This window comes from Uloborus diversus, chromosome 5 (assembly GCF_026930045.1).
Source record: "Uloborus diversus isolate 005 chromosome 5, Udiv.v.3.1, whole genome shotgun sequence".
Classification (NCBI taxonomy): domain Eukaryota; kingdom Metazoa; phylum Arthropoda; class Arachnida; order Araneae; family Uloboridae; genus Uloborus; species Uloborus diversus.
Window position 1 is genome coordinate 146,768,129 of NC_072735.1, and position 16,851 is coordinate 146,784,979.

At 32.3% G+C, this 16,851-nt stretch overlaps 1 protein-coding gene across 1 annotated transcript in view; it reads right to left on the reverse strand.

The window, feature by feature from the left end:
- LOC129222043 (ribosome biogenesis protein WDR12 homolog) overlaps nt 1-16,202 on the reverse strand; it is a 30,784-nt gene extending 14,582 nt beyond the window's left edge. Inside the window, exons 1-4 of the mRNA XM_054856462.1 lie at nt 16,163-16,202; nt 15,024-15,100; nt 10,992-11,132; nt 9,562-9,667 (exon numbers count right to left, since the gene is read on the reverse strand). Of these exons, the coding sequence (XP_054712437.1) occupies nt 9,562-9,667; nt 10,992-11,132; nt 15,024-15,100; nt 16,163-16,184 (346 nt within the window). The 5' untranslated portion in view covers nt 16,185-16,202. The remainder of the gene's footprint in view (nt 1-9,561; nt 9,668-10,991; nt 11,133-15,023; nt 15,101-16,162) is intronic.
- Between the last annotated feature and the right edge of the window lie 649 nt (nt 16,203-16,851).

Genomic DNA, 16,851 nt, shown 5'->3' on the forward strand with positions numbered 1-16,851 from the left:
GTCAATCCCCCAAACACACACAAAAAAACCCAGCACTACAAAAACACAGAGAACACCTACCTGTTCACTTAATGAAAGGATACAGGTCAAAAAGATAACTGAAATGGTAGAGTAGTCGCCAGTCTATTTTGGAGCCCAGACTCGCTACTACCCTGGCACTCAGAAGGGTTTGAGTGGCCGCTCTTAAGGGCTGATTTAACATTTATAAGAATAAGCCAAAAATTTCGTGCTCTGGGAAACCAGCTGCTAAACAAAGGTAGCCAGTTTGAGAGGTTTCATTCTATTTAACAAAACAACAAATTATATAGCCTTGGTAAAAATTTTGAACATTGACCTATCAATCTACTTGAAAATACCAACAGCCCGGTTATGCCACCCAGAGACAGCAGCTTTGTCCTTGTTATGGAGTCATCAGTCTGGAATATATCTCATTGAACTGTCTATTACCATGGTGGTAACAAAAACCTAGAAAAAAAGTTCCCTGATAATTCCCTGATTGAGCTCCAAAAATTTCCCTGATTTTACAATCGCGACTATCACACGTATTTCAAGGTTAAAACAACATTAACATGCATAACATTTGCAAAGAACTTCTAAATGTTTCAAACAACCCCTCTAGATGAGAAAACTGAGTTAGTGAGCAAAAAACAGTGGACTGAAGCTAATAGTTGAACTGTCAGAACTATTTTTAAAAAGATAGAAAAAAGGTTCATTTTAAGTTTTGTAAATTTTGTGTTCTAAATTTTAACATCACATTCAGAAGATTTTCAGCACTAAAGTAACCTACTTATATTTTCATCAAATATTATTTTGCAAAATTTTAAAATAAACAAGATTTTAACATACCAAAATAACAAGACTTTATATGATAATTGATCAGTTTCAAAATGGAAAAAATAATCTTTTAATGGATATGAGAAATAATACAAAAAAAAAAAAAACAGCTATTTCTTTTGAACAATTTTTAGTGCAGAAATTTCTTCTTCGATTTGAAGTCTTTCTTTTTCCGCCTGCATCAACAGTTTTGCTTTTTTTGATTCCAGTTCTTTTATTAGATTGGTGGCCTCTCTCTTCCTTTTTAACAATGCCTGTTGATTTGTTTCTTCTTTGCGCTGAGCTTCTTGAGCTTCCGAGTATCTGGCTCTTGCGGGCAGCATGCAACATTTCACGGGTAACCTGCATCTCGGACAATCCACCTTTCATAGTAACATAGTCATATACTCTCCTTCTTGCAATCACAGAATCCTCTTTCATATTTTCCCACAGGCAGTCACTGTTCACAGAGAAACCTCTTTCAATGTTGGCATTTCCATGTGAAAATATCATCACCAATTTTAATACTTTTAATGACTCTTTGGGACAGCCTTCAACGCTTAAAACATTGAACCAAAATGTGTCGATTCGCTCTTTCTCAGGACCATAACGTCTGTAATTTTTACAAACTTCGATTACACTTGATCTACTGCAAATATCTTTCAACTGCTTTTTTGTAGTTTCTGCTTCAAATGGAGTGATCCACTTTTTTTCAAGTAGAATGAGAAGAAGCTTTCCCAATCTTGTTGAAAATATGCTTTCATTTGAAGCTACAGAAGGGTCGAAACAAGAAGCAGCTTTTGTAAGGGGGTACTTCAAGGGAGAACATTCAAGCACTTTAGAAATACAAGCAATCAGAAATTTTCTACATTGACCTCTGAATTTATTAATTTCTGTTTCCGAAACTTTAGCCTTTTTAGTTATTGCTAAAGTAGAGATACCTAAGTCAATGCTTTTTGCAGCAATGTAATTTTCTTGATTGTTAATGTCAATGCTCATAACATCTCCATTTTTTTTAAGTGTGCTCTTTAAAATGAATCGTTCCATTAGACTTTTGACCAATGCCGTTAAGTCCGAAAACAAGAACGGAATTAATGGACTATCCGACTGATATTCTCTTAGGAAACCTTCCACTTCATCTGCAATAATCTTGAAGAAACATATCTTCGCAGATAATAGCTCGTCCTTTAAGCTCTCTTTTATAACACAATAGCTTCTGCTACTTGGTTCATTTTTCTCCTTTTCCAAATTTGTGACAAAAGTCTGTAAATGCGGCAGCATTTCTAATGCCCGTGCTGCAACGGGAGAGTTCTCTAGCCACCTGACACTGCAGAATTTCTTCGGGAATAAACTAGATTCCGTTAAAGCAAAATACCGCGCCCTCCTTGCAGGAGAGTCTTTGAATACATAGTACAGTGATCTCAGAAATTCAAATATAGACCAACCACTGGCCTTTGAACCTGCTTTAAAGGCATTGTTTAAAACATGTAATCCACATGATCCAATTGACAGCATCTCAGGATCATCCGGATTTTGTTCAAGAATGTGTCTCTGAAGCTCTTTGAAAAATTTTAAATTTGTGTTTGGGCCATCTATGGAAATTTGCACAATACTTTTCAAATGAAAAGGCTTAACTGCCGAAAGAAAGGCTTCTAGCAAATCTGAAGCACAACTCCTTCCCAAAAAAACAGAGGTTAAATAAGAGGTTTTCACTAGATTTTACTTAGGGTCCCAAAATCTCACGTTTAAGTCCATTTGCTGCTTTTGGGTGATTTTGTTCAAACACTCGTCAAAACCAATCACAACATGATCCAAAACTGTTACATTATCCAGTAGGCTCCTCTCAAATAGAGGAGAAAGTCCATGTACTATAATATATGCCATCTTTACTCTGGACAGTTGCATACTTTTAGCAATAGCACTGTCAGGAAACATATTGGAGAACAACTTTACATCTTTTTCAGCACTTCGCAATGATGTATGAGTGAGAATAGTTTGGATGCACCACATGATTTCAGAAGTGGTAACATTATCCTTCAGCACAAACTTATCTAATGTGGTACTTGGTTGAGTTTTAGTCCCTTGCACCACAGAAGCTGTAGCAGACACCAACGTAATATCTTGGGCAGGATCAGGTGCATTGGGTACAGGATCAGGTGTAACTGCATTAGATTTTGCAGATGTCAAAAAATTTCCCAATTCTGATGAGATGGATAAACTTGATTCCTTTTGAATGTGCTTTTTCCCATTCATATGGCTTTTTACAGCAGTATGACCCATGTTGCTTAGACTGAAACTGATAAAACACTGCTTACAGTAGGCTTTATCCGTTTGACCTGGCACTCGCTGTATCCATGGAAATTTTTGGCACCACTGCTCTTGAAAATGACATTTAGGCATCTTTTCCCTTTATATAAGTATTCTAAAAAGAAATAAAAAATAAATAACTGAATAGCTAAAAACAAATAAAAGCCAAAAGTGAAATGTATTACAAAATGATAGTAGCAAAAAATATCTGGATTAGGTCATACCAAAATATGCCAAGTAAATGTAAAAATTTCTAGTCAGCATCGCAACATAATAAAAAGACATCTTGAACCAAAAAGTTTTACATACAAAACTAAAATATAAAAATGCCTGTAGTTAGTCAAAACCTGACGAGCAAAAAAGAAAAGAAAACGAGCTGATGAGCATCACATGCCTTCCTTTTACACCAATTATTTAAGACTAGTTATAGATCCCTTGGAGTAAGCAAAGAAACTTTAAATATTTGTGCCCCAAGTTTGTTGCGAACTGAAGAAAAAAAAACTATTTATACAAGTTATTTTCTCAATATTGGACATTTAAAATGTGACTCAATGGTTAACTCTCTAAATATTGCCAATAGTGGCCAAAATGAGAACAAATTTAGAAAAAAAATTTGGGTTGCCAAGCTGGCAAAAAAAATTGGCGACCAAAAGCTTGGTAACATGTCCAAGCGTTTGCCAAATTATAGCACCAGTTGAGTTTGCATTGACATTAACAACGATGTCCATCCAAAAAGGTGTAAAAGACCCCCTTAGGAACATCCGAATGCAACCAAAAGGAGAGGTGCACAAGTAGATCCCACTAGAAGTCTACGTACCAAATTTCAACTTTCTAGGACATATCGTTTTTGAGTCATGCGAGATACATATGCACATACATACGGACATCAAATAGTAAACAAATTCAAATGTTCAAAAATTGGTAAAGAAACTTTTTTTTTTACATTGAATGAAAGTTACAATTTTGTGCCACAGCACAAAATTCACACTATAACTTTTTTTATTTTATCACATTGAAAGTAATTTAAATACAAGGAAACACTCAGATGCTAACTATAAATTTTGTTGCTTTTCATTTCTTCTTAAATCTTATGACAAGTGACATTTGCCTTACTATTACAAACTCTTTTAAATATGACACAGGTACCAGAATGCAATAACAAATACATGAAGTAAATAAACAAACTTGTTATTAACTGCTTGTTTTATTAAATATGTAGCTTAAAAAAAGGTAAACACTTGGAAAATAAATTTTACAGATCTTTAATTTCTTAAGTTTTATACCATATGAATTAGCTTTAAAAAAAACCTAATTAAATTAGTCACGGTAAGAGAAGTTTTATAATCCTTTGCTCTTAGAAGAAAAATAAAAATATCTGGCAATGTTTGAATTTTCTTTCTCAATTTTAGTGACAATACAATTTTTTATCAGTTACCAAAGAGTTTATCATAACAGATAAATTGTAACTTGTTAATGACAGTTTAAGCAACTTGGGATTGTGCTTGTAGTTAAGGTTAGTTAAGGAAATGCAAGACCTTTATGACAGTATAATAAATACCATGATTACCAGTTATCAGATACAAATCACATACCCAAAAAGAAATTTAGCATCCATTTAAGTAGGATTGCAGAGAAACATAAACCACATTAGACATTGACTGTATTAATTTGCTTTTGCTCTTGGAATGATTTATTTTAAATTAAAAATCATTCCTTGAGTGATTAACTTTACTATTTAAAGGGAAATGCAGATTCACATCTCTCAAAATAGATAAACATGTTCCATTTTAGAGTGGTGTAATATTCAAACATTATAGTTTAAATTTTGAAACAATTATTCAGTATTTCGCAAATTATGGTATTTGGTTCATCTCTAGGTCTAAGGTAGCATACATAAGGAAAAAAAGGCATGCTCACAGGGGTCACTAGGGGTACCTTGGTACCCCCATTAGCATAGAAATGAAAGTAGATACGAAAGTCGGTAAAATTTTACATTTTTAGGTTATTTCTTACTTCATACGCTTTAAAAATGCTTTTTTATTCACAATATTTGAAAAATTTCTGTCGGCGAGCAAGTATGGGAGCCTTTCCAAGCGTAATTTAACCTCCTGGTACAGTGGTACCCCCATTTCTGAAACCCTACGCACTCTTAACCAATTGCCCAAAATATAAAAATATTTACACGATGCAAAGTAATTGAAATCTCAAACACGAGAAGTGAACTTTCATGAACCATGTTCAGTGTTGGCATATTTCTCAAAAATCAATTTTATTTGCTTAACCGTTTAACCGCCGAACTATTGACGGATGATCAAATTTGAGTAATTTTTTGAAATTATGTCTATTTATGTCTAGTAAATACAGAAATAAAATAAAATTTCCAGAAAAAAATTTTTTACTATGATTTTCAGTGTGTTCCATTTTTGGAACATTGGCGTTTTGCATGAAGTTTTTTTTTTTCAGAGAATTTTTTTAAACTAAGAGGTTTTGAATGCGGTTTTTATCTTAGCATACTTTATTGCGGAAAAAATAATATTTGAAATTGCATTTGTGTACATATCAGAATTCAGAAAATCCAATACAGAAATATCTAATGCCCATCATATGAAAGGAAGCGTTGCTGGTAAAGTCGTTTGTCGCAATGGAAACATTTCATAGTCGTATTTTTTTGCACACCGCGCAACGTCCTTGGGATGCAGATACAATATAATGTCCGTCAGACATTCTGGACCGTTTATGTAAATGACAACGAGGCCCTGGAGGACTTTCCACTCGTACTTTTCTTCTTAGGAGGTGAGTTGTTATTTCTCTTCGGAACTCTAAATGCTTCATCTTGACTTCGTGTAAATCACAATAAAGTAACCAACTAGCTACAACTGAAATATTCAGCGCATTACTAAAAAGATTCCACCACCATTTTTTACTCCTCAAATAAGGTCTGTAGCTCCCTAAAAGTTTATCCAAGACGTCCACACCCCCCATTTCTTCATTGTATCTCTTGATAAGATGAGGTTGTGGCACATCTATCTTGCATTTCTGCGCATTTGAGTAACATTTTACAGATGCAAGTGGCTCATGTGTATAACAATTAGATGCTACTGTAACCACTGCATTATCTTTCCAGCTGCACATGTACACTAATCCATCAGATCGATAGTCAAAATTTCCGCGATCTTCTTTAGAAAGGGCTTTTTTGGATTTCCGTGGACAATGGCCAGTTCGGTTTTCACGAATTGTTCCTGTTGCTCGTACACTTTTTTTTTTGATAGCTGAGAAATTAAGTCATATGATGTAAAAAAGTTATCAAAGTATACTTCATGCTTCGACGTGTCAGTCAAAACTGATAATAGATCATTTACAACTCTGGATCCTAATTGCACATCAGGGGATCCTTCTTTTTTGCCTGAATAAATCTCCATGGAATATGGGTATCCACTTGAAGAGCACAGCATCCAAATTTTGAAGCCGAATCTTATATGTTTTCATCTAATAAACATTTTACATGAATGCCGACCGTAGTAGGGAACCATAGATTCATCTATGCTTAATTTTTCATGAAATACACCAAATTGTTGAGGGTTTTTACACAATTCTTCGTAAATAAGGAAAACTTTTCTTAGTTTGTCATTTTGTTTTAATTCATGGTTGTCCATCAAATGAAAGTTGTTTTTTATTTTTCGAAAACGATTTTGAGGCATAACTATTAGTACAATTGGCACAGATGTATCTTTTGCACTGCTCCAATACATATCTTCAGAAGGAACAGAATGGTACCCACTCAATAGCAACAAACCAAAAAATTGTAGGATTTCATCTCTGTCAACATCTATTCTTCCTCAGTGATATTGCCTAGTTCATCAGGGGGTAATTGGCATATATCTACATCTGACAAATCCGAATCTGACAATGTCTCTAAATAAGCCACAGCTTGTTCTACAGTAAGAAATCTTGTAGACATTTTTTAACATTTATGAACAGTTGGTATACGTCAAACAGAATTTCCTTTCGCCCGAAAACAAAGCTAGCGAATTATTGAACTGCATTTAAAATATGAAGAATAAAACTCTCACTAATATTATTTTTTATTATTACGTGACAATGCAGCTGTCCGAGCAGGTGTGGATTCGGAGCCATATAGTCCGTCAAACAGAAGACTGTTATTATTTTCTTTGCTAACGAAACGTCATATCCTTTCAAAATATAAACTTACTTGGTTTTGCCAACATCTACATCAGAGTACATTCAAAATGAGAAAGAAAAAAGAAACATATATTACGAAAAATGAAATTTCCCCTTGGAAGTCGAACGATTTACTTCTTGGAAATTTGACTCCCTAAAAGCGCCATTGTTCCAAAATTGGAACATGCTATTTTGAAGGGGTACACCTTTCGGAAATATCATTGTACATTTCTACAAGCATTTTAAAATCATATATTGAAGTATTTTTCACAACTATAATAAATATCATCACATTTTCTGAAAAAACCAATTTTTGGTAAATTTTATAAGAAAAAGTTGCAAAAAGCTAAAAAAACACTCATCTTTGAAAAATCGCAATAAATAATTGAAAACATATAAACAATCAAGCAGGAAATCAAAAAATACTTTGAAATAAGACTAAACTGTGTTAAAAAAAACTTGTTTATTTTAACGTTATTTCTTGGGAAAATTTTCACTTAAATATGATGTTCCATTTTTGGAACATTGGCGGGTAAACGGTTAAATTAAACATGAAATTTGCCTATACAACACATGTGAAACTAACATTCGAGTGTTTAAAATATTAAAACATTTACAAGGCACAAAAAGATTGAAATCTCAAACACAAGGTACAATTTTCCACAAAAAAAATTCATGTTTTATTGAAATTGACACAAAAAAGCTAACCTAAATAGCATATGTCAAACTAATTTAAAGTGTCTAAAACATAAAAGTAGGATTTACAAGATGCAAAAGATTGAAATCCTAAACACCAGAAGCAACTTCCGCAAGGCTGCATATGCATATCAAACACATGTTCAAAAGATAGCACTGATGAAAAATTCAACAACTTTTAAAATAATTCAAGCTCTCAGAAACCTTTAAAACTCTTTCTAGGCTTTAATACTTGAAAATGATTTTTTTTTTTTTTGAAGTACTTTTCAAGGTTTTTCAAAGGCATACAAATCAAATTTTTTGAAAATTCTTAAACTTAGTTCAGCTCTCAAAAAATAAATAAATGAATAAAATATTAATTTTTTAAAAAAATTCATCTTTCATCAGAAAACAGTTTTTGCTTGCAGCATAAATATGAAAATTCAAAGTAACTTACCTTACGAGGTGAAGAAATTCACTGAAAACGACGGGATAATTACGCTTCAGCAGACCTCAGAGTCCATGAGCGAAAACCAACTGCAAATATGAAAAAGCAGAAAATTAAATAAAATGTAAAAAAAACAAACTATCTAAATGGAATGTACACGAAAATGCGATAATTTAGAAAGAAATTCTACTTACTTTTAACATTTGAAAATCAAATTATCGCGCACATCGCAAACTTCAGCTTTTGCACGTGGTAGCTCCCAATTCTGAAAAGAATTTGAAAATAAATTTTAAAAAACCAATATTTTTATAAGAAAACAGGTTTAATTAACAAATAGCGACAATAATATGAAAATTCAAAGTTTAAACTTACCTTGTCGTGAGTAGAAATCTACCGAAAACCACGCCAACAACTTCAATCTGCGGTAGCACAACACGACAGCCAAACTGCCCGGCGAGCCAGCGACGGAGCGAGTCCATGACGTCACTTGATAAACAGAGGACAGCTCGGCTCTACATTGGATGATCGCTCGCTTTATGTTGCAATGCGCTCAGGAACGAACTGCGCAGCTGAACTCGAACGCTCTTCAGTACGAAGAGTGCGAAACACGATAGGAAACAAAATGGCGTTTCAGCGTGACTTGCAGAAAATGCATATTAGCTGAAGGTCGAAGGGAATAGGCAGACTGATCTGGGGCTGATCTTAGAGTGATTACAAGCGATAAAAAAAATTTTCCCTGATAAAGGGGAAATTCCCTGATTTTTTCCAGAAAATAAAACTTCCCTGAGAATTCCCTGATTTCCCGATTGTGTTACCACCATGATTACAGACTGATGTGTCCATATGAAGGACAAAACTGCAGTCTCTGGGTGGCGTAACCGGGCTATCCGTATATTGCATGATTAAAGAATGTTTAGAAATAAAGATTGGTAAAAATGGAAGAAAACTTCAATGTTCTTTAAAATATACATTTATATATATATATGGATATGAAATATGTTAAATTGATTTCATAACTTGCGGTATGCAATAGCTTTACATTTTACTCTATTCAGAAAACCACCACTTTTTTTGTGGTCGAGTGGGTGGTCTTTTTAGGGAGGTTTCACAGAATATAGGAAGTGCAAAAAGAAAAATACCTTTTGATCTAGAATCCCACAACCTAACATGGCGATCAGAGGATCCTGACACAATTAGTCTTGATATAGGTGAATATGAAATGGCGAGAAAAGCTTTTGAACCATTCTGGAAGAGAAAAAAAGTTTTAACAAGCATATAATTCATTTAATAGGATGTCATTATACAGATCACAGCAGGATCTTTTTCTTTTTTTTTTGTGCACTTATAATTACCATGGCAAAAATAGACATGTACCGTCCTAAGAAATATTTAATTTTTACCATTTGAAGAAAACTAAAAAATTTGGTGCTGTTGCGTTGATAAAATCAAACAAATGCTCCTGAAATTAAAAATGTACAAAGTGTGTATGTTCACTTATCTTTTTCATCGCTCTCAGTGACTGAATTCTAGAAGTAAATGTTTAAACTAAACCAACATTAAAAAGATTAGCCTTGTGATTCTCTCATGTTAATTGAAGAAGAATTTGTATGCATTCATTAATCTGAAATGGCAATTACTACTACTTTTTTTTCTTTCTTTTACTCTTAGCAACTATTAACTGCTTCTCTTCAGCTCATTATTTTTTTTTCTCCTTGTTTAAAAAAAAAAATAATTTTTAGAACTTTGGTTTTCAGTTGTTGGACAATTACTTTATTTAAATTAATTTTTTGAAGGACTTATACTAATCACAAAAATTGGCCTTTTTGCTTTAAAATTACGAATATAATAATTTTTCATGTATTTTACTCCTAAGAATAAGGAAAAAAAATACCATTCAGTAATTTTGAATTTTATTATGAAAAAAAATTAAACCGAAAAAAAACATTTTTTTGAAGACTCAAAGGTTGTTTGGGATAAAGAGCAGAAAATTTGGCTAAATCATTTTTATTCAACACCAAAATGATCCCTCAAGTGCAAGTCAAAAAAGTGCAAGGGCAGATTTATCACAGAAACCGGCTACAGCCTTTATTAAATTAGTTTTATTTATCTCCATGTTAAGAGGGTTCAAGTCCAAATTTCAAATTTTCCCACTCTTGATTTCACATAAACAAATAAGAATTAAAAAATGTTTAAATTGTACAAATAGCTATATATGTATTGACACTATAAATCTTATATTAATGCTGTTTGAGAATTGCAAACATTGTCCCTAACTTTATTAACTTTTTGCTAAAAAATAAACATTTTAATTGTTCTTGAATTCAATGCTAATATTTTCAAATATTTATGAAGAAACATGCAATGATGAAAATGAATAGTTTGGATTCATATGTGAATTAAATAGTTACTTATTTATTTATTTATTTATTTTATTTCAACACTGATCTCCATGTTGGAATATTTCCAATTTTGAACTTGACCAGTTCAATCTTCGTGTGATCTTCTGACACAAAAGTTAATACGTAAAGGATAATTACGTTTGTGTCACAAATGTATAAAATATAATTACCAGTTGACTTTTCAGTCCACCAAGTTCAACATCCCAAATCTTAAGAGTGCAATCTAAACCACAGGTGCTAACTTCACTTGTGTCAGTCCACTGTATGCCGCTCACTCCATCTGTGTGACCGCTCAATGTCATTAAAGGAGTCTAGAAATGAAACAAAAATGTCAGTGATATATAAATTAACTACAGTTGGCTCTCTATTTAGCGACTTTCAAGGGACCACAAAAAATCGTCCTTAACCCATTAATGCCTAGCGTCCCTTTTTAGGGACGGTCCAAAAATTGTGTCTCAATTTCCCAAAAGTAAACATTTCAACTCAATAATTGTGTTCATTTATTACTTTAGTATTGTTTCAATTCGTTACTAGCAGACGGCAGCAGATAATCGTTATAAAGTGTGTTCTGTAACCATTTTGTTATGATCTTCGTGAAGAATTTCATTGTTCACAATGTCAAGAACAAAAAAGTAAGTTTTCAAAATTTTTAACAAGTAAATCAATTTGTATTTGATACATATGTTACTTTGATCAATATTTCAGTTTACCTTTTCTTGCATTTTTGTAGATTTTAAAAATTTTATGGATTTTATAGCAATTTAAGAGCGTCCCTAAAAAGGGACGCTAGGCAGTAAAGGCTGCATTGTTGAATCGTTGCTAGTTTCTTGCTTAGAATTCAAAATTGGCCTCAAAAGAAGTTATTAAATGTTTTTAGACTAAAAAATAGGCAATATGTTTTATTTTTAAAAATTAAAAAGACTAATTAATAATAAAACTACCTTTTTTAAAGATATTTCAGTAACAATTTTTTCTGCAATTTCGAAAAATACTTAGGTAAATTTGAAAAGCTAACTGTTTCAAAAATTAACTTCTTTGAAACCTGAGTTATTTTTTGACATTAATAATCTTCAGTAACTCATTGAGATTTTCTCATTGTTTTGTCTGACTTTGAAGAAGCCGTAGCACTTCTGGAACAGCTCTCTGATGATAAAGAATTCAAGGAGGCTGATATATGCATTTGTCCACCTTCACAAGTTAGTGAAATTACTGACGAATACAGTGGGCCGGATGACTCAGTTGATGTTAATCAATTATCAGGTCAACAGTTGAAATCTTCTGCTATAATGACCATTAGAAAAGTTAATCAGGGTAAGGTAGTATGTGTTGGAGATAGTCAGTCAAGTGACAGTGATGATGTTGAGCAGCATCTTCCAAGCAAACGCAGAAAAATAAAGAAAAAAAATACAGAAAGAAATAGGGTTAAGAAAGATATATCCATCAATAATATAAAAAAAAATGTATGGAATGTGAAAACACCAAGCTTTTTGAATGTTGAATGGACACCAGTGTCAATATTTGAAGAGTTTTTTACAGATGAAATACTAGATGAATTTGTTTTTCAGAGCACCCTCTATGCTCGACAAAAAAACAATACATACTCTTCTATAACGCGAGAGGAGCTGCGTTTATTCTTGGCTATCCTATTAACAAGTGGATATGCATGCTTGCCCCAGCGGAGACTCTACTGGAGTCCATCAACTGATGTCAACGACATAGTAATTAGTTCTGCAATGAGTAGAAATCGATTTGAGCAAATTATGCAGCATTTACATTTTGCTGACACCAAACTCAACAAAAATGACAAAGTCGGAAAGTTTTAAATCGTCGGCAAAAAAATATTTGTCGTTGAAAAAGCATGTACCCTCTGATGCCTAGCGTCCCTTTTTAGGGACAATTTTTCTGTTATTAATAAAACATTTATTTTTTGCATTAGATTTTTTTAATTATTTTTCCTGTCTATTAAACACTATTTGCAACCCGTAAACAAAAAATCTTTGAAAAAAAAAATGTCAGGCATTAATGGGTTAAGTAGAAAGTGTCTTTAAATAGAATGCTTTTAACATTATAGTGGACCGTCTGGGACCGGGATAAGCCGTCGTTAAACAGAGAGCCAACTGTACTTTCCAATACATATTGTGCAATTCAAGCTATTTTTTCTGAAAATATGTAGGGCTGAATATTTAATAACCATGTTTAGCAAGGTGGGGTAACCTGCAATTAGTCGTATTTTCAGTGCAGCTATTCAGGGCAAGTTTGATCTACAATATCTCTATTTAAACCTGCGTCTTACAGACAGTCAACGCACAATAGCCTAAATATTTCTTTATCTTAGTTTTCATTGGGTCTCAAAAAAAAATTGAGTGTTTTTAAAACAAAGTTTGTTCTAAATGTACGTTTTGTAAGTCAAAAGTTTTTAGAAAGTTTTATTTTCATTTCTTGCATTAAAATACAGCCAGAAAAGAGAAAAGAGAAGTACATTTTTCCTTTTACTTATTGCTTTGCTTAACAGCTGAGGGGAGAATTTATTTGAAATGGTGCTTCTTAACAATATTCATCTTCCTCCTCGAGAAAAACTTTGCTGATGTGGGCTGGGTAGAAAGATTTCATGAACATTGATGTTACCTGGAAAATTCTGCAACTGTGGATAAGTTGCTATTGAATTGATCACAAAGTTAACGAATTTTCAAGATGTGATTAAAGAAACAAAAATAAGAAGTCAAAGATAACTTTTTTTCTGTAAACATATTTTTATGTAGTACTAATAACTAATTTAATCCAAACTGTGAGTTTTAAGCCTTTCTATTATAGACAACTTCTATTCTTAAAAAGACTAGGAGGGGAACTTCCAATAACTCAAAGGTTTTAGCTGGTCTATTGGAACTTTGTGTTATTGAGAGTTGACTGTATATAGCTTTAATGTATTTGTTGACATAAAACAGAAGAAACACTTAAAGCATTGTATATTTATCCAAAATTAAGAGATAAAAATTATGAAATCTAATACAGTTGGCTCTCTGTTTAACGACTTTCAAGAGATCACAAAAAATCGTCCTTAGGTGGAAATCGCACTTAAGTAGAATGCTTTTAACACTATAGTGGGCCATCTGGGACCGTGAAAAGCCGTCGTTAAATAGAGAACGTCGTTAAATGGTGCGTCGTTAAACAGAGAGCCAACTGTATTAGCTTGGTTCAAAGTTACCCTGCCATTTATGATTATTTTAAGTGACATTAGAAATAAGACGCCAAATAAATTTTATTAAAAGTAATACAACTTTAAACCAGAAATATAAAATTTCTGAGTTTTAAAAACTCCCCATTTTCACTTCAGAACATTACGAGATTTCTTTCATTTTCTTTTTTCATAGAACATTACAGTGTAAGAAGACAAATTTCAACAGCTTCAAAAAATAGCTTCCAAACAGTAATGATGCAGTTAGTTATGTAGAATATTGCTAACTTTTTATTTATTTATTTATTTTGAAAATAAAGAATAGAAAGCATTTTTCTTAGCTTTGTCAGGAGAGTTTTTTTATTATCAAGAAAAGTCGTAAGAATGAATTGGCTCAAAGTCAACTTACGTGATTCAAGTTAATCAAAATACTGCACTGTGATAATCAGCAATAACAATATAACTATCCTTAATATTTTTCTTTAAGAGTAACTGTTGTTTCCTGTCATGAATGGAAAACATTTAATGACAAAAAATTTTGTTAAAATATGTCCCAGCCTCATAAATCCAGATGAAGTGACAACTAAATGGATCAAACATGAAAATTTCAAAAGTAAATAAATAATTGAACTGTTTTGTAATGCAATATACTATTTAAACAGCTTAAATTATTACTAATTCTATATTAGACTCACAGTAGAATGTTCATTAGTTTTTCAGATTATTAATTGAAAATTTGAATTTCTTACTTGTAACTCATTTTGTAGATAATCATGAAGTGCTTTTGATACATACATAGTTTGAATATCAAAGATATTTGTATCAGAGGATTTCAACATTTCCTTTTGTCAATGTAATAATTAATGAGTGACAATGAACTATGAATCTATGCATTAATCTAAGATAGGATTTCTTTTTTTCTATTTTACTGAAAGCCTGCTTAATGTAGATTTTACAAAGCAGTAAGTAAGAACTTAAATAATTAATAACAGAAAAATATTTTTTAAACATTACAATTGATCACATTTACCTTCACTTTTGTTTTCAGAGAATCTGATTTGAACCTTTTCTTATCATCATCTCCACCAGCATTTTCACTTTCATCATCTAAACAAGAAAACAAAATTTAAAAAAAAAAAAATATCTGTGCAACACAAATAAATAGGTATGGACAAAACCAGATAACTTAAAAATACTGTATACATTTTTTTTTTTTTTTTTGAAGGTATAGGAAAAATTGATGAGAAAAAAGCATTACCAAATATTTTTTCTTACATTGCATTTCTATCATAAACTCTGCTCTTAACTGTTAATGTATTATCAAGAAAAAAAAAGCCATTTTAAGAAATAATTGATCAAACTTAGCATAGATATTCAAGTAGTTAACACATGGGGCAGTGAGAAGCAAAGGGATGTAAGTGGCAAACTGAAAAATCTGGAGATAAAGTAACCAGTACAAATGATAGGTGAACCTCTCCTGATTTAGGGCAAGAGATGGTGCAAGTAGCTCTAGTGGGTGCTGCTATACAGCATGATTTAGAAAAAAAAATCAATTAAAGACTACTTGGGAACACACATTTCACAAATACAGTAAAACACCTCGAATGCGGATACTAACGGGACAAATTTTTTTTGCCCACAATGGAGGGGTGTCCTCAAGACGGGTTTTCTAATGTTATTTGCTTTCGAATTGGGGGAATTAAAAATCGTCCACATAAGAGGGGTGTCCGTTAGGAGGGGTTTTACTGTAATTATAAATATCATTCATAAAAACTATTTAGGTACCTACATACATTTTTACATAAAATGTATATTACAAATAATGAAAGAAACATTAGTTTTAAGTCTACCAATATATTATAATAATGATATAAGAAAATAAAGTGATTTGAGGATACAGTTACTATTCAAAGACTTTAGTTTGTGCTGATTGAAAATATCCTATATGCATCAAAATGTCAGATATATAACAAAATATCGGATATTTTTTATGTATTCGAACTCTGCATACCGTTAAAAATGAACTTCAAGAAACCATCCGGGAAAATAATTTGTGCCCAATGAAAGAGTGGACATTCTTTTCAGCACTTTCACTGTGGCACCTTCTCTAAGCCCATAAAATAAAAATATTAAATTTTGTGAATTAAAATGCAAAATTGAAATACATACCAGCCGACCATATTTTTAACATCTGATCGTAAGATCCAGTGGCAAACTGGAAAAAAAAGATTTTTTTTCTTTTTAAATGATTAGCAACATGAAAAGAAACAAACATTTCAGTACAATTTACTGTAATAATTTTAAACTGGCTCATAAATTTTCAATCAATGTTATATACGTCCAGTCGATTCCCACTACAACGTGATTTGACTTACGTGAAATGGCTATAACGTGAGTTTTTCACGAGTAATGAATTTTAGAGCCAATGCGAATTTCTTGCTTGCAACACAAAAATATTTGGAAAGGGATCGTGGTGTTACGAGTCGGATTTGTTATAGACTACTAAATATTGGTTTTGTGAACTTCAAGTTCCCACGCCGCACTAGTCTAAACATCTTTGTTAGTGTGTACAAATAACCACTCCACAGTTTTCTCTTATTTTTTAAATCCTAAATATGAAAGTGATGAAATATTTTGCCACCTAAGCACGCTAAAGATTGAAGATGGAAAGAAGAAAGTTAGTGACAATTTAAAAAAAGGCAAAGATTCTTGATACGCTTGAACAACTGAAAAGTAGATTGAAGGTAGTACGACAATTTTGTAGGAGTGAATCTTCCATACATGCAATTAAAAGTTTTAAAAAAGTCAATCCGTAAAAGCATAGAACTTATTTTCAATATGAAGCTAGCAGAGTAGTA